We start from the raw sequence: 18,207 nt of genomic DNA, 5'->3' as shown, positions 1-18,207 counted from the left end.
AGCGATTAGAGCTTCATCCTCTTATTTCCTCATTCTTGGCCACTGCATGCCAGCCAAAAATTTTAACCTGATTTCTAGAAAATAAAACAAAATAGCCTTAAATATGTATAGTGTAAAACCACAGGTTGCTAGAAATATGCAAACATTGAAAAGTGTATTGTGTTCCAAGTGGTGACTTTCCCAGCAGCTTCCAAACAAAAGTAATGACTTTAAAATCAGTCATAAAGGTGCAGATGTTATTGTCCTAACCTGTTGCATCTTTATGTAGCACAAGGAACTGCCGCGATGGAAGCATTGTTCCTCCACATTGACTATTGGATGTCAGTAGAGTACTGGTAGAAGATGTTCTAAAAAACAAAACAATTTCTGGTCTATCAAAATCGGATGTGTATTTATGTAAATTTAACTTCATTTCTTCCTGTTGCAAGCCAACTGGTTAAAAAATCTTTCAGTTTGGTGGCAGCCTTTCAGACAAATTCCACCGTATAAGCCTCTAGTAGACACCTGAATCTCTTCCCCAGTGTGTTGGTGCAGCCAGTCATCCAGCCCAGCTGCTCAGCTTGGATTATCATAACAATTGCTCCCAAATTATGCCCCATTCAATGCGCCTGCCTTTGATTGATTAACTTACAGTTTCTGTTTGAATAACCCTGGCCGCCAAGATGCTAAACCTGTAATCTCGGAGGGATAGTTAACAGCGCTGGTGTGAGGACTGTGGATTCGCTCACACGCTCTTTCTTCTTCAGCCTGACCTCTGCTTAAGTGAGCTGGTAATTGAGGAATCCATTAGTATTCTTTTGGAAGGGCTGCAGGGCTCTGCATATGTTCAAGCTGCATCAGATGGCTGGGGGCGGGGGCAGGGGGGAATAGGGAGCCATGATTAAACTGCCAGCCACAGAGAAGTGTTCTGTTCCCATTCATATAGATTTAACTTTTGACAGACTTATGCTTAGGAACCACAGCAGCACCAAAGTGTTACCTTTGTCGCTTCTGTGAACATTTTTAAGTGTGGGAGGGAATTGTTCTTCCTGGAAGTAAATGAAATGATGAGTGGGGATGCATTTAACCTGGTTTGAAACAGGTTTCACTAGAATAGCTTCTACACCCCACAACAAACCCTTGAGGTTTGAGGGTGCTGAAATTGCTCTAAGTCCATAGAACTACGTCTCTCAGTTGGGAGCCATGGCCATTGAAAAGAGGAACAAGGGGCATGTCTGCATGAGTAAAGCCTGGACTTTACCGCTCCTTGTAGGAGGAAGGGCGGGATATAAATCAAATAATAAATAAATAATAAAATAAAATAAATAAAGCCTGCAGAGACACACACCATCCCTCCTTGACAAAAAAAATCTTTCAGATGTCAATATTCAGACGTGTCTTAGCTTGGTTGGGGAGTGTGCATTCACGCACTCACATATGTTGGCATTTTCACTACCAGCAAAGTGTAGGATGATTCTCAAGGTGACCCTGTTCTCTAAATTTGCTTTCAGATCCAATAGTGATTCAACAGTTCCGAAGATCGTATAAATACTTTAAAGATTACAGGCAGGTGAGTGAGCCTTCTGTGACCCCATGTAGTAAAGGGCTTTTTCAGAATCTATTTAAAACTTACTCTCAAAAGCAAGTTTCTGATTGTGGAGAAACAAACAGCAACAAAACCTTAACACTTACAATAATATAATTGATGTTCGATGGGGTGAAACTGCCCCTAAAGGACCAAGTCCGCAGCCTAGGGGTTGTCCTTGATTCCAAGCTGTCCATGGAGGCTCAGATTTCGGCAGTGAGCCGGGCAGCTTGGTATCAATTACACCTCATACGTAGACTGCAACCCTACCTCCCTGTTCATCAGCTCCCATTGGTGGTACATGCCCTGGTCACCTCTCGTTTGGACTACTGTAATGCGCTCTGCATGGGGCTACCCTTGAAAACGGTCCGGAAACTACAACTTATACAAAATGCGGCTGCTCGACTACTTACAAACTGTCATCGCCGGGAGCACATCACCCCAGTGCTGTTCGATCTGCACTGGCTCCCAGTTGTTTTCTGGGCCCAATTCAAGGTGTTGGTATTAACCTTTAAAGCCCTACACGGTCTCGGCCCAGTTTATCTGATGGAGCGCCTCCAACGCCACCAATTATGCTGCCTGACAAGATCAGCCACACAGGGCCTTATCTCAGTCCCACCAACTAAAACAGCTAGGCTGGTGGGGACTAGAGAGAGGGCCTTCTCAGTGGCGGCCCCCACTCTCTGGAACTCCCTCCCACATGATCTTCGGCATGCCCCTTCCCTGAATGTATTCCGCCAGGCCTTGAAGACCTGGCTTTTCAGACAGGCCTTCGGGACTTCTGGGGAGGGTTAATCTTTTTGACTAATGGCCTGCTACTCTGAACTGTCACTGTTTTACTGTTTTATTGTTGGACTGTATTTATTATGATGTATTTTAATTGAGTTGTACGTCGCCTAGAGTGGCCATTGGCCAGATAGGCGACTTATAAATTAAAATTATTATTATTATTATTATTAATTGCCTCTACCAGAAGAAAACAGGTTTTTTTCTCCCGTTAAAAACAGCTGTTTGCAAATTTATGCTGCTGCCCTGCAGTTTTACTGATTTCAGCCCAAGGGCACCCACAGAGGAAGTCTGCTTTGATTGTACCAGTGACTCTGAAATCTTATTTCAATTGGCCAGCTAGTTAGAGTAGATTTATTTTTTGTATTTAAACCAATATAATGGCTTCTTATGGGCTTATGTATTGAAAAACACTGCTTGCTTTTCAAAAAAAAGCTTAGAACTTCATAAATAACTTCTGAAGATCAGGCCCTAGACATCTTAATATGAGCTAATTTTATTTAAAGCAACTCTTGCACACAGTCACTTGCCCTGAAGTGGGAGATGACCAGTGCATTTCTGAGTCTCCAGCTTGTTGGGGCAAACTACCCTTGTGAGACTTAAGTGCATGCAGGTGGACAGAGTGGTTAAACTTTTTTTTAAGCTGATGGACAGGGCTGATGAGGATTTGGGTTTCCCTTTCTCTCCATGTGACAGTAACTTATGCCCATATTGTTGGAAGTCTGTGGCTGCTGCTTCTGTGTTAAGCTCTGCCATAAAGCAGCCTTGTGCGCTATGAATCCCGTCAGCTGTCAGGGTGATAAACTCACAAGCCTGAACTCTGCCCTTGGCAGTGTGAGTGGCTTTGAGCCCAACAGCTTTGCTTTGGTTGGAGGCTCACATTTCTTTTAACATACACAAACTCTGCGGTGGCTGCTGCTGCCATCCCTCCCCCTCAATACCGAGAATCCAAAGTTCATAGTGAGGCACAGATGGGGGGTGGGGGAGTCCACTCTTCAAAGACTTTATCCTTCTAGCAGCTGCAGGGATGCACCTTGGCTTTTGTGCGTTTCTGGATATTGTAAGGACTGGTTTAAAATGAACTGCAGAGTTTGAAGGTCTTGGCAAAAACGTGCTTACTTGCATTGTGTTTCTCAGGCAGGAAAAAAAAAGCCTGCTTCTTATGAAGTAATAAAATGTGCGGTCCTCTCCAGTGAGGCAGAGCATCTGTTTGGACACAAGCAAAGAGGTCTGGTTTCTCCTCTTTCCTCTCCCCTGCGTGCAGCTCCAAAACAGCGAGGGTAGAAAGTCTGGCTGCGGAGGAGGGTTATAGAGGGATGCATAGAAGATGCAGGAGGTGCAGATGTGCATCACATGGAGCCACACATTCAGTGACTGGGAGCACCAGGAGTTGAGGGTTGAGCAAAGGTAGCCTCTTCTCTCCTGCCAGTACAGCTCTGGCAACTGGTGCCTGCCCAGGCGAATAGGACACAGTAGGGCCCCACTCATACAGCAGGTTACGTTCCAGACCCACACCAAAAAGTGGGGCCCTACTGTATTCCAGCCACTGCGCTCCACCTGACAGCGATCAGCAGGAACGCGCAAGCTCCCTGCGCTACAGCTGATCGCCCCGCTGGCACCGCCATATTAGCAGAACACCGAAGAACGGGGCCCTACTGTACTTCAAAATGAGAGGAGGAAGAAACCCCAAACCCTGTGACTGGGAAGTGTAGGTGGCTGGTGTGACTCTGGGTGAGTTTCTGTTACTGCAAGTGATCCTGGAGGAACCAAGCAATGAATAGCCTCGTGCCTGATCTTCCAGGAGGGCTGTTCTGATTCTGAGGTGTTGGCGCATGCCCGCATGTGCTTGTTCGCTCTGTCCTGAGCAAGGTCTGTAGGGTTAGCATCAGCGTTTACAAAAGAACTGCCACATTTATGACTGACTGAAATAGCTGGATTTTTGCCTCCTGTTTTCCAGATTCTTTAAACCGCATATTGCCGTCATGCGTTAGCATTTCCCAATTAACACATGAGGGCTTGAGTTTAATATTTTAACAGAGCCTGGAACACACCCCAGATCCTAACCTCCTGGCCTAGCAAAGCCTGCCCCCATGGCCAAAGGTCTGTGCCACGTTCCTCTCTTTAACTGTTGCTGTTCTTTGTTTATTTCTTTTGCAGATGTTCATAGAGCCAACCAGTCCTAAGCTGCTCCCAGATCCCCTGAAAGAGCCCTATTACCAGCCCCCTTACACTCTAGTCATCGAACTCACAGATGTTCTCCTTCACCCTGAGTGGTCGGTGCGTATCCATTCTGATGCTCTTGCAGATGTGATCATTTTCCCCCTTGTGTTTTCTCTGTCAAATTGTGTGGTGGTAGGTAGTCCATCCTTTACTGACTGTCTAGGGCAGCCTTTCCCAACTAGTGGGCCACCAGATGTTGTTGGACCACAACTCCCATCAGCCTCAGCCAGCATTGCCAATGGCCAGGAAAGATGGGAATTGTGGTCCAACAACATCTGGTGGCCCACTAGTTGGGAAAGGCTGGTCTAGGGAGTTCTCCACCTGTTGCCTGCACTTGTGTTTGCAGTGGATGATGCTGGGTACCCATGTCTTGGCTGGCCACCATTTTAAGAAACAAAGTCTTGGGGTACAGCAGCCAGCCCAGGCAGGCTCCATTGTAGTCCTGATTTGTACAGTGTCAAAAAGAGTCAAGAAACCTTCTTCAGGTGCACACTTTTAGGAACTTTGCTCCCACATCTCAACCATCATGATAGTTCCACTGCTTGCATTTCACACTGTGTGGGGGCTCCTCAAGCTCTCTGGTTCTGATGCACAGCAGTGACATGTGTGCACTGAGTAGCTGTCAACCTTGCATGGAACGTCCTTCCACAAGATGAAGGGAATTGCATCTGGTGAGTTTTGGTTCCCTTCCAGCATAATACTCGTGTGTTTTCCTTACAGGAAGCACAGGATTGGAATGCTAATGGCCAGAGATGGGGGACATCCAGAGAAATGGCTCAGGGAGCTCTGGACCAGAATGGGCAAAGGGCAAGACTGATGGTTTAAATTGAGCTCTCAGGGCTACAGCAGTCCTGAAAGACTCACCCAGTACCAACTAAGGTAGCAGCTAACTCTGGTAGCGTAGGAAGACACTCTGCCCATGCAGAGAGGCACTGTGGCTGAGCCGTGAGATGCTCCCAGTTGTGGTTCAGGGTTGACTGAAGGAGAGATCTGGCCATCCTGCCCTGATTTGAGCATTTTTTAAGCATTTTGGTAGTGGGCAAACTGCCCAGCCTGTACTGTGACTTATCTTGCTTTTCCTCTAGCAAAAAATCAAATCTGATTTCTCATACACGCACACCCTTTCCCAGCTGCTGTAAGCACGCAAAGGGGATGGGGAGTAGCTGGGATCTGGAATGAGAGGTTCTGAGTCTGAAAGCAGCCTTGGGAGGGGGTTGGAAGTACCTTGCCAGCACTGGTCTGCTGCATTGGTTGGCAGCTGCTTTTTCTGTGTCTTTCCCTCAAGGCTCCACTTCCTCACCTCTTCCACCCCGCAACTGCACTAATCCTGTCTTTCCCTCAGTTAGTGACCGGTTGGCGCTTCAAGAAGAGACCAGGCATTGACAACCTCTTCCAGCAGTTGGCGCCGCTTTATGAAATCGTCATCTTCACCTCCGAAACAGGCATGGTGAGTGCTCTTGAGTTGCTGGCTTGGTTTCCTTAGTCAGGGCCTGAGCTGGACTGGGGAAGGGGAGAGTTCCTTCTGAGCCTGTAGCCAACACAGGAAGCTGGGATGACTCTTCCTTGGCTGAAATCTGGCTATACCCATCTCTCCTTTTCAAGCAGCGTGTCCCAACACAAGTCCTCTGCCTTTCTGTCTGGGTGGCAGGGGCACTTCTGCCTGCAGACACTCAGGGTGAGAGTCTCTCCACTCTCAAAAGTGGGAGAACCTTGAGGTGGTTACAGGAATGAATTGCTAAGAGCATCATGAGAAAATAAGAGCCAGAAGAAAGCAGATTGAGGCTGGAGCTCATACTATCAAAAAAAAAAAAAGTGGGGAGAAGCATATCCAAATTCTTGCATGTCCCAAATGAATCATGCATCTCAAGTACTCCTGGCATATTTTGTTTCTGTTGGATGTGGGGAAAGGACATGGAAGCCCCACCCCAACCTCTGGCACTTCTCCTTAGTTCAGGTTTCCGCCAGCAGGCTCCTGCGGATATCTTTGCACGCTTACCTTAGGAACCATACATGCTAGAATTTTTTTCAATGAAACCCTGGGTTTTTTGAGATCCTGAATTCTGTGCCAGATGCCACATCTGCATGGTGCCGTGACAGACAGAGACCCACGGTTGTGATCAGGGTCCCGAAAGCCTTGCGGTGGGGGGGCTGAGGAATGCGCGTCCTACATGAGAGGGAGTGGCCATTCAGGCCTGCCTTGTGCCTCCTGGTCAGCCGCCTCCTTTCTCACGCTTGAGTGCCGCGTCCCACAGAGGAGCGTGCCGCTGCTCATTTGAATATGTATGCGTCCAGCGGGGGCTCCATTCAGCCTATTGAATCTAGGCTATTACTGTGCTAATTGAGTGGGCCTGTCCTTGCTGGAGAGAACAATAGCAGGGCCAGGAGACTTGTGGGCAAACGACAAGGAACCGCTCAGAGAATGGCCTGTGTCCATGTCTGGTTTGTTTGTTCTTATTTAGTCCATGTGATTCTGTGAAACCGAGTTTCAAACACCGGTCTGTGTTCAGAGCTGTAGCTCTAGTAAAAGGACAGTGTGCATTAATCTGTGATGCGTCACAGTTTAACAACCGCTTGGTGACCCCTTCCTGTCCTAAGAGAGCACCCTATTAACAATACATCAGAATAAAGAGTGTGTAGAGGGGTTATTTGGTAGCTGTTCCACATTTTTGGAACTCCTTCCACTGAAGGTCTGTCAAAAGCCCAGCCTGAGCATATTTTGAAAACGGTGCAGGACCATCCATTTTCAACTGGTGTTTGTGGGGGGGTGTTTATATCTGCTCTGGATGTTAAAATTGCTACCTCTCATTAACCTTTGGGATTTATACCTTGTCAGAATGAATAAATTTAAGCTGCAGCCTGGCCTGTGAGGAATCACAGCAAAGTCTGTTAGCAGCACAGTGCTCTACAACTGGTCAAGATCTGATTGACAGGCTGGTGTTGTAATTCTCAGTGAGGATGCAGTTTGTTACTTTCGCCAGTGTCTGTTCTTCATGCCAGCAAGAATAGGCTGCCCAGGCCCTGGAGGTGCATATTTTGATGAGGCATCCGGAATGCCAAGGTAAACAGCCAAATGATGCCTTATGTCACACAGAAGTGCCTTCACTTACGCTAACACACTTCTCGTTGTTATTGATGTGTGCAAAAATAGTTTTAGAAATGTTTTGGGCCTGCAAGGTAATTCCATTTCATCCTTCTCTGTTCCAGACCGCTTTTCCCCTCATAGACAGCGTAGACCCTCATGGGTTCATCTCCTACCGGCTTTTCCGCGATGCCACCCGTTACATGAATGGGCATCACGTTAAGGTATTTTCAGGCTTTGGACGTAGGTTGGGAGAGATGTCCAGGGACATTTATATTGTGTGTGTGTTTATTTCCAGACAGAAGCATCTGGAGGGCACCAAGTTGGCGAAGACTGTGTAGGGCATCCCTCTGGGAAAAGTTTTGTCTCTTAAAATCATGATTTTTCTCCCCCAGGCCCCTTTAAAAGCATCTAAAACTTTTAAGAAGGTTTACTCTTTAGTGAGCACTGAAGAGGGATTATAGCATCAGCTTTGCATGCATCCAAGTTCCAGGTTGGAATCAGATCCCAAATACCTTCTTTGAGAGCTGCTGCCAGTTGGAGGAGATGGTGCTGGGCTGAGCGCTTGGTGCAGAGCCCAGACCTTCTGGACTCCCCCAGCATTACAAAGGACAGTGTCTGCTGAATGTCGTAACCCTTTACCAGTTGCATGCTGGATACTGGCTGAACATCTCGATTTGACCTGCTGTTTCTCCCGCTCCTCCTCCTATATCACATTAAAATTGTTGAGATCTGGCACATGGAAAACAAAGGCTGCAGTCTGTCTCATGCATACTGACTTGGGGTTAGGTTCTGTAGAATCCTGCAGAGCTTAATTCAAGTAAAAATGCACAGGAACAAGCTACAAAAGATGGAGACTCTCTTAATGTGCATGCACACCCAATGGGCTTAGTTAAAGGGACATTGCTCCTCCCCATATGTATCTGATTATAGCACCCTCAGTACGGTGTTTCAGAATAACATGGTCTGCCTAGCATATCTCCACAGCTGTGGATCAGACATGTTGCCCATTTGCCAAGGCTGACGCGCCAGATGCCCTCTTCCTCTTGTGTCCTGCAATGCAAGTCCCCTGTGTCTGCACTCCACAATAGACCGTGGATGGCTTTGCGCTGCTGCAAGCCTGCCTTCTGTCCTCCCTCCCTCCCTCTCACCTCCCATCTGCTGCTCTGGAGACTGTGGGGTGTCCTTTTCTCTCAGTGGGCCGCACTTTCTGTCTCTGTGTCCTGATTGTTGTGGATTCCCCTTTCTTTCTTTTTCCAAGTGAGGGGGGGAGAGGAAGGAGGCAAGGGGTTCTCCCCTCCTGTGAGGAGCAGTCCTGCTGTTCCTCGGAGATGGCAGAGCTGTAAAAGGGCTGTACTGTAATTGCAGAGTGAAACACGAGTAAAGCCACAAAGAAAGTTAACTGGGAGTCTTTGATAATAGCTGGAATGCCCAGGGGATGGGGGTGGGGAGTTATTTAATGAGACAATCAAGGGAGGAATTCTTTTAATTCTTTCACATAAAATTGTTTTGCGTTGAAAGGGACATTCAAATCAGTTTCCCCCCCACTTAAGTTACTTACTTAGAAGCAAAGGGTTTTATATTGCAGTGGGACCACAAACAATGAAGAACCAATCTTAATGTTGGTGTAAAACCATGCTGGTACTATGTCTGTATCACAGAAATCAATTCACCCTTTAAAATTATATGTTAAATTCAAAATGCCAAAAATACAGATTTCAGTGCATGGGAAGTTCTCCAAACAAGTAAGGGCTGCTTTTGTTAGGCCTGCTTAACGGTTTCCAGCGTTTTGAACCATTAAGTCCTTGGGATCTTTGAACCATTAAGTTCTTGGATCTTTCAAGTTAACTGCTTGAAAGAGAACTGCTTCCTCAAGTGTACTTGCTTGAAAATACAAGATGAGGCTTTACATGCTGAGAGCCAGTGTTACACCCATACCCACACCCCATCAAATTGAGTGCCATACAAAGTGAAATAACAGGAATGTTTAAACAGGAACAGCATTGGTTGGATTGCATGCTATCAGGTTAAATGGCACCCCAGAATTAAGGCAGGAAAAATGATTGCAGAAAAATGGGGTACTGGGAAGAATCTCCTACCAGAAAATTCAATGGCATTAGAATGGTGCAGCACGCTGTTTCCATTTCAGGTGCTCTTGAGCCTCTTATGGCCTTTGAGCCAGTTCTCTGATTTTCAAGCAGGCTAGGAAAATTGCACCATGAAAAGTTTCTGCTTCTCCTGCGGTGTGCAAATCCATCCTGAAATGCCAAGACATGAGTTTGCAAGAGCCACCTTGCCTGATTGTGGTCTCTGGCCTGCCTATGTGTCTTCCTCTTCTTAGGATATTTCCTGCCTGAACAGAGATCCTGCTAAAGTGGTGGTGGTAGACTGCAAGAAAGAGGCCTTCTGCTTGCAGCCCTTCAATGGCATGGCCCTGAAGAAGTGGGATGGAAATTCGGACGACCGGACGCTCTTCGACCTTGCTGCCTTTCTGAAGAGTAAGGAGAGATTCACTTGGCTTAGCCCTGGGGACTGGCTAGGTGGTGGGAAGAGCCTGGCCTAGAGACTTTGTAGAATCCCCACCCCTGTCTATTTTACCAAGGAGAGTCAGTGTGCACATATCCCACATACCCATGACGGCACTATGCAAGTGCGGCACTTCAGATCTAAATAATGTTTTGGTTTGCTGTGTTGAAGCATAGCAAATTTCTATCTCTTATGGTTCTAGAGAGGGAAGCTTGAGCCTGTGTGGACCTTGCCAGGTGAAATACCGGAAGCTACGAAGAAGATGAGTAGGACTTCCCAGGTGTCAGTGGGCAGGAGTTTCAATGCTCTGTGTTGCTCCTTCCTGCTCCCCTGTGAACAGCAAAACACGAAATTACACAGCAAGAAGCAAATAGTTGATTTACATAAGTTGGGCTGAAGAGCATGAATTGGCTTTGTTCAAAAACTTCCTCTTTGGTCCAGTTCACATGTAACATTAAACCAAACCGTGGCTTAGCATGAACGAGCGGGTTCGCAGAACAAAGGTCACAGTGGCAATAATCCTCCTCCCAGTCCTTCTCCTGTTGTGCTACCTGGGGCTAAACTATGGTTTGGCTTAGCATTGCATTGGAACCTGGGCTCATGGTTTGTCTCACTTCAGACAAAACACAAGATATAACCAAGGTTCGTGGTTTGTCTGGGGGAGACACAACACAAGCCTGGGTACAGATGTAACAATAAGCCACATATTGGCTTAATCCTGGGTAGCACAGCTGCAGGAGGACCGGGGGAGGAGTGCTTCAGCCCAGTCTTTGCTACGAAACCATCGTTTGGCTTAACGTTATATGTAAACTGGGCCTCTGTGCTTATGTCAGTCGCTCAGTGGCAGAGCATCTGTTTTGCATGCAGAAGTTCCCTTGTCCAATTGCTAACATCTTCAGGTAGGGCTGGGGAAAAACTCGTGCCTGAAACTCTGGAGAGCCACTGCCAGTCAGAGTAAACAGTACTGAGCTAGATGGACCAACGGTCTGACTCCATAGAAGGCAGCTTCTGTCACTGATATTTAAAATGTGCACGTGAGCTCCAAGCTAACAAACTTTACTGCTTGTTGTCCCCTTGACACCCCACAGCTGTTGCCTTGAGTGGAGTAGAAGATGTCCGGTCAGTGCTGGAAAACTACTCCTTGGAAGAGGATCCGCTGGAGGCATTTAAGCGCAGGCAGTCCCAGCTGGAGCAGGTGAGAGTGCGTGCAGAGTGCCCAGAAGAAGCGATGGATGCTTTTTTAGGGACTAATAATGCTTTGGGGAAGCCCTTAGGACATATCTGGAAGTGCTGTGGTGTTGGGGTGGGGGCACAGTTCCAGTCACTTCGTCGGGAACTCCTGGTTAATAAAGCGTAGCTACTTCATCTTTTAGCAAATTCAGAGCGTTCAAAGCAGTTCTTTCACCACTGCAGTAACACTTAACAGCAATCCTGTATGGCAAGGCTAACCCTGTGGGTAAAAATGGTACAAGAAAGGCAGCATGCCACACAGTTCCTTATCTGAGTGGTTTTTGTAGCTGTTGGGGTCCCAGAATCTGTTTGTGCAGCCCCAGTTCAAGGAGCAGAGTCTGAGTCTTAGCTGGCCCTGCTTTGCCTCCAGGCATGTGGATCAGACGAAGGCGAGTGCCTCTGAGGTTGTGCCGAATGAATGCCTTCTCCCCACTTTGGCTCATTTTGCATGTCATATTAAACAAAGCTTTGTGATGCTGTGTTTTCAGGTTGTTTTTAACTTTATATTTTAAAACTGTTGTGAACCACCCTGGGACCTTTGGGTGAAGAGTGGGTAATAAATGGTGGTGGTGGTGGTGGTGGTGGTCACCAGCTCTGTCTGTGTGTCTCCTTTCTCAGGAAGAGCAGCAGCGTCTCTCGGACCTCTCCCAGCACAAGAAGCAGCAGCTCTTCTTGGGCTCTCTTGCAAGCCGACTGTGGCCTCGCTCCAAACAGCAGTGACACAGGCACGCCTTCAAGTTACAGCCATGCCGCCCACGAAAACGGACTTCTCTCCTGCTCCAGTCCTTGCCCGGTGGGAACAGCACTCTCTGGAGAAGGCAGTCACAGCCAAGGAGGCACAGACTTTTGCGCAAGTCAGGGGCCACAAGAGCTGGCCCCCATCTCGTTCTCCAGCAGCAATATTCCCTTCAAGGCCTCGATGGCTGTGTGCAAACTGGAACCTTTTTCCAAGCCCTTTTCCGGAGGGGGTTCTGTGGTGTCCTGTTGAGCGGCCAAGGGAGTGCCCTTTGCCATCCCATCCAGGAAAGGGGAACGTGTGGGGAGGGGTTGGCGCAGTCTGCTCCTAGATAGCCTCCGGACCTGTCTTCACATCCTGCTACTGTGTTCCCCTCAGACTTCAGGCCATGTTGCTATTCTGTTGGGGCAAACAGAAATGAATGTTGGGTGTACTCTACAATAAATGGCCATCTTTCTAGTGAAGGCTTTTGCACTATCAGTCCCTGTTTCTGACAAGAGCTTAAATTGGGGCTGGGTGAATGTGTCCGTCTGTTTGAATCTTCCTCCTCTTGTTGGCAAAAGAGCTGCACTTAAAGAGGTTGCCTGTTCTCCATTGTAATGTGGAGTAAGCCAGACCCTCTGGCCCCACCTTCTCTCTACCTTGACATCTTGATGCTGGGAAGTCAGCTCCGGTCTTCATCCTGAGTCCAAAGTCGGATGTAAACAGGAAAGAGAGCCAGCTGGGATATACTGGGTTGGGGAAGAGGAAAGACTGTGGACATTATTAGGGGAGGAGCATGAAGTTGTCTGAGGGGATATGATACACGATTTGCTGCACAAATCCAGAACGTGGACAGTTCAGCATTTTCGAGAACATCACTTTTTGTTGGTGAACAAAAAACAAAAAAACTCACCCCAACTCAAAGGAAAAAGCAGGGCCAGCAAAGGGATTGAATGGGAAACCTTTAAAACCAACAAGCCCAGCCCCCAGCTAGGAATGGAAGGGAATTTGGACCCCCTGAAGGGACATTCCCTTCCTCTTGTTTGTCTGTGGCTATAAGCACCTGCACCCAGAGCAGTAGCCCATGAGGCAAGAGAGCAAAAGCTCTGCACCCGAATAGCTCCACGGCTGTGGGAGTGGGTGAACTCCTTGGCTGTAGCCTCTCCGGCTGCAAAGTGCTCATAATCCTTGTCAGCTGTTGTGTGGCAGACCAGATGATTGTAAACTACTCTGTGTATTGAACGTGCCTGCCCAGCGTGGCCCCAGCATCTCTGTACAACCCACGTGATCCAGACTGAATCCTGCCTCTGAAATCGGTGCAGCCGCAGCCCGGTGAGTCATTGGCACCATTTCCTCCCTTTCAAGCCCCCCCCCCCCAGCAACCAGAATGCTGCAGGGTATTTCCCCCTACACACACACACACACTCTACCTTATTCTTCTTAGAAAGAATGTAAGGGGCGGGGGGGGGAGGGGAGAAACGTTTCCTGTCAGGAGCTGAATCCAGATCTTTCCCACACTTCCCCCTCTTTCTCTTCCCCCTCCCCCAAAGAAAATGCCTTTCCAAGCTGTTTAAGCCAGAGATTCTGAGGTGGGGAGCATGGGAGGAATAAACAGCTGGGGCGGGACACAGGAGTGTTTAGAACATAAACAGGACGTAGGCCTGGAAGGACGTCTGCACCTCCTCCTGGTTGCTTTAAATGCAAGGTTATGTTGCACCGATACCCCTTTTCTTTGCAGCCAATGAACAGGAAGGAGGGGGTGCCTTTCTCTGTGCACTGTGGGGTCTGTGTGGGAGAGAGAGATTCCAGACTGGGTGCAGGAAGGGGTGCCTTCCAAACGGTCTGGATCCTAAAATGTGTCTTGAATGAGCTCTTCATTGCACAGCATAAACCACAGAAATAATCCATTCCCAGTAGCTATGTTTATATCCCCTAGGAAAATGGGAGACAGTGCCTCAGTTGTAGAGGAAGGCCACCTCTTGCGCCTTCATGGTCATGGCTTGTCCTGCAAGCCCATCTGCTTGGGAGTAACTCTCAGCACTGGATCTCCCCCCCTCCCCCGGGCGCCAAATTTCCTCTTGGGCCTTGGTGCCTGTGCTCTCTTTTTACTCGTGTACAAAGTCATAAGCCTATGTTGGCTGAAAATGACTGAAAGGAGTTGGAGGCATCCTGGTGATGGGAGAGGGTATGGGGGTGAGGCACAGGGTCTGGGTGTAGGGAGGGAAGTTCAGCAAGGCACTCTGGCCACCATGCTAAAGAGCAGGATTGGGAACTGTCTGGAAAACCCAGCCTTCACCCTACCCAGTGAAGGCCCTCTGCGTGTTTTGGACTACAGCCAGCTCAGGCTGGTTGGGCTGATGGGAATTGCCATCCAAAACAGTTGGAAGGTGCCAGGTAAGAGGAAGTGTGCCTTCAAGGCGTGTAGATGCTGCTGAGCCGAGAAGAGCGAGGGTTGAAAGCCCTCCCACTCTATATAAGCTGCCGGTCACTGAACTAATGTTTCTGCCCCTGAGTTTGCACAGCATGCCCTTGTCTTGAAGCTGAGGTGGCAAGAGGCTGCTCATCTAGAACGTATTGCTCTTCTCATCCACCCCACAAGACTGCAGTTTCTTTTGCAGCCTTCCTTCTCACCCCACCTCCATTCAATAAATAACTCCCAGTGTTGCCAAGGTCTTGTCTCATTGTTTCCTGTTTGGTGTGTATAATGAATCCATTTCCTGGACCTTTTGACATTACCTCACCCTCAGCTTGCTGTTCTGCATCCCGCTTCTTGCTCCCAGCCCCAGAGAAGCTGCAAGAGAGGCGATTGAGGGTGTATCAAGAAAAGCTGGAAAAATAAAATGGTGGTGAACTTTGCTGCTAAAGGGTCATCACTTTCAAAACTGAGTTCTGATAAACTCGGGGGGGTTCCTTAAAGCTGACAGGGATTCCTCAATGGGACGTCCTGAGATTGTCCATAGCTCAGTGGTAGAGCACACACTTTGCTTGCAGAAGCCCCAGTTTCAGAAGAAAGAAACTTAAACAGATACTTTATTTGGGGATAGGGAGGGGAGAATTTAGGGGAAAGGGGGTTAGTAGATTTGTGTGTGTGTTAATCAGAAAAGAAAAAGGCCCAGGTGCAGTTGGCTTCTCCAGTTAAAAAAGGATCTTGAGGATCAGTGTTCATTTGCATACCTCTTTTCCATGGTAAACTATGCTCAAAGCAGCTCACAACATGAAAAAGTTTAATTCAATTCACTAACAATTATAAGACAACAAAAATTAAATGGTCATAAATGATAGGCTAATGAAAACATTCATATTACTAAATAGGCAATGCAGTTAAACAGTCCACAATAATTGCAGCCTAACAGTAAAAATTCAAGAACATAATCCAAGCAGTGCATCTCCAAAACTATATCTAAATTCACGAACGTAATCCAGGTAATGCATTTATTTCCAAAGCCAAGGCTTTACCCCAGCAGCAACCCCTAACTAGCAGCCTTGGTAGTCCATCAGGACCCAGCCCTCCCAGTCCAGATGGAAATGAGAGAGAGAGAGAGAGAGCAGGGACTAACCAGTTTTTTTGGGAAAGACGTCTGACCAAGACCCTGAAGAATCAAGTAGACAATAGCAGGGCCTGTATGAACCAACAGGTTGACCTGGTATAAGGCAGGTTCCCTGAGATGGGAAATAGCGGCTCCACCTACTTTTGCTCTTCCCCTGAAGTGCACAACTTGAGAGGAGTGTGTTTAGAATCTATTCAAGGGCGTTCTCTCATTTCTCGGAGGGTGTTGGAAGAGGCAGAGAAACCTGGTTAGACCCCTGCTTGAACTGACTGCCCTAGAAAATGCCCCAATGAAGAGATGTTTGCAAATCTTTCCTGATGGTAGAAAGTTTGAAAAAAACAACGCTGCATTGGGGTTAATAAAGCAGAACTGGGGTAAAGGAAGCGATCAGGAAGAGTGCATAATTTGGAGCAAAGGACACTGCCCTTTGGGGGGGGCAACCACACTGCTACTGCATGAAACACCCCACAGGTTGGAAAAAGAGGCAGATCTGTGCCTCTTGAGCAGGTGGTTCCAGCATGAGAGACTGATTGATGCAGGGTTGTGTTTTGGCAGAGGCTGCCGCTTGTTGCTGCCACTGAACATAGCGAGATAACGGAGAGATGTTCCCCCGAGGCTTTCGAAGAATGCAACTTGTTTCATGCTGGTCAGTGGCAGATGCCAGGAGCCTTGAAGAAAAAGGATTGGTTAAGGCTGAGAGACAGGGTGGTGACATATAAACACCAGAGGGACTTGCTTGTACTGAAGGTGTTCTTCTCCCCCCCCCCATGGTTCCAAAATAAAGTAAAAAAAAATAGGCTCTCCTATCTTTCAAATCTGTTTTAGAAGTATCCTAACAACTTTCAGAGAGAGCCAGTGTGGCATAGTGGTTAGTGTGTTGGACTACGACAGGGTTCGAACCCCCCCACAGCCATGAAGCTCACTGGGTGACCTTGGGCCAGTCACTGCCTCTCAGCCTCGGAGGAAGGCAATGGTAAACCACCTCTGAATACCGCTTACCCTGAAAACCCTATTCATAGGGTGGCCATAAGTCTGGAGCAACTTGAAGGCGGTCCATTTCATTTTTAACAGCTTTCAGATAGTGAGTGTCCTTGGTGTGACAATGCCGTTTTGCGACTCTCAGCCAAGGGTTGATCCCAAACGGTTTTTACACTTGCAAGACGGGAGATCCTTTAGAGGTTTGCATAATAAACAACAAGGACAAAATCGTTCCCAAATCCAAGTAGCAACCCAAAATATTTTTCTCATACTGCACACAATGGCTGGTGAAACCTAGCAAGCCATAAAAGGGGAGGTGAGAGGGTGTTGGACTGGGGGGGACCTCTAGTGCTTCCTCGCCTTCCCCACACTTTCAGGAGCAGATAAATGTCGCAAGTTTGCTTAAGCAGCATAACTTACGCACGTTCACGATGTTCTTTTGTCAGCAAATTCAGCTCCCTGTTGTGGCATTTGGTGCTGAGGTTTTGTGGGCCTCTTCGGGATCCAGATGACAGACTGATTGGGGGGAATATACCAAACGCTGAGCTCCATGGAGGGAAAGGAAGAGTATAAATGTCAGCAAGGTAGATAGTCAAGTAGAATTTTTTTTTTAAAGGGCTCCCTGTGTACGGGCTCCTCCTGACAAATGTTTATTCAACCTTCACCCTGATTGCTTGTACAAGCTTACGCAGAGGTTAGACAATGTCTGGTACTCTTCACTGAGCGTTCATGCTGCTTCGTTTGCAGGGCTCTTATGTCTTCCCATTGATCATTTGTTCATCTCGCTCTTCTAGGTGCATTTCCCTGTGACTTCCCTAACCCTTCATGGTGTCTTGGATTTGTTGTGCTAGGGCAACGGAGGCCTTTAATCCACTTTAATCATGCAAACCTACATTTTCTGGTATGTGCTTCAATCCTTCCCTCAAAATAACGGCAGTCTGGAGGCAGCCCTAGACACTCAGCAGCATTAAGATGGGGGGGGCGGGCAATACTGTGTTCAGCTATCACTGCAGCTTGGTGGAAATTGCTGTGTTTGCTCAGAAAACACCCTTCCTTTCTTTTTTGCTTTCTTAATATGCCCCCATGGCCCCAGCCACCTCCACACACCCCAAAAACAAAACCGACCCAAGTTGCTGGCAGCAGACAAGTTGGAGACAGAATCCCCTGTGCCACTTCCATTCATGCTTACAGCAAGATTTTGTGCTTGCTTACCCTCCGACCCCTACTCTTTGGATAAAACTGATATGCTTAGCTCATTAACACCTGTGATTTCCACCTTATTGTGGCAGAGTGCTAACAATGCATCCCTACTTCCAGAATGGTGGGCAAGGCGTTATCTTCTCAGGCCCCTGTCCTTACTCCTCCAGTTGGTTTTTATTAATAATATATCTATTTTAAAGAGCCAGTTACAGATTATTCCACAGACATTGTCAATATTCTCTGTGGTTCAAGTGTCAGACTGGGACCTGGGTGTCCTGGGTTCAAATCCCCACTCGGCTATGAAGCTTACTGGGTGACGTTGGGCCAGTCACTGCCTCTCAGCCTAACCTACCTCACA

General features: G+C 47.7%; 1 protein-coding gene and 1 long non-coding RNA gene across 2 annotated transcripts in view; one reads left to right on the top strand and one right to left on the bottom strand.

Annotated features, from left to right (window-relative positions):
* The window catches only part of TIMM50 (translocase of inner mitochondrial membrane 50), a 33,501-nt gene extending 20,896 nt beyond the window's left edge, over window positions 1-12,605 (top strand). Inside the window, exons 5-11 of the mRNA XM_061597934.1 lie at window positions 1,491-1,549; window positions 4,508-4,627; window positions 5,913-6,017; window positions 7,775-7,873; window positions 9,991-10,147; window positions 11,264-11,370; window positions 12,024-12,605. Coding sequence (XP_061453918.1) covers window positions 1,491-1,549; window positions 4,508-4,627; window positions 5,913-6,017; window positions 7,775-7,873; window positions 9,991-10,147; window positions 11,264-11,370; window positions 12,024-12,125 — 749 coding nt within the window. The 3' untranslated portion in view covers window positions 12,126-12,605. The remainder of the gene's footprint in view (window positions 1-1,490; window positions 1,550-4,507; window positions 4,628-5,912; window positions 6,018-7,774; window positions 7,874-9,990; window positions 10,148-11,263; window positions 11,371-12,023) is intronic.
* Window positions 12,606-15,378: 2,773 nt separating this feature from the next.
* LOC133370519 (uncharacterized) lies at window positions 15,379-17,249 on the bottom strand. The gene is made up of 3 exons (XR_009759143.1): window positions 17,070-17,249; window positions 16,671-16,841; window positions 15,379-16,339 (listed from the first exon to the last, which is right to left on the bottom strand). It is a non-coding gene; the product is annotated as an uncharacterized LOC133370519 (long non-coding RNA).
* Window positions 17,250-18,207: the final 958 nt, after the last annotated feature.

This window comes from Rhineura floridana, chromosome 15 (genome assembly GCF_030035675.1).
Source record: "Rhineura floridana isolate rRhiFlo1 chromosome 15, rRhiFlo1.hap2, whole genome shotgun sequence".
In the NCBI taxonomy this organism is placed as follows: Eukaryota; Metazoa; Chordata; class Lepidosauria; order Squamata; family Rhineuridae; genus Rhineura; species Rhineura floridana.
The sequence above is the reverse complement of the archived record's forward strand: the minus strand, read 5'-3'. Positions and strand labels throughout refer to the sequence as shown.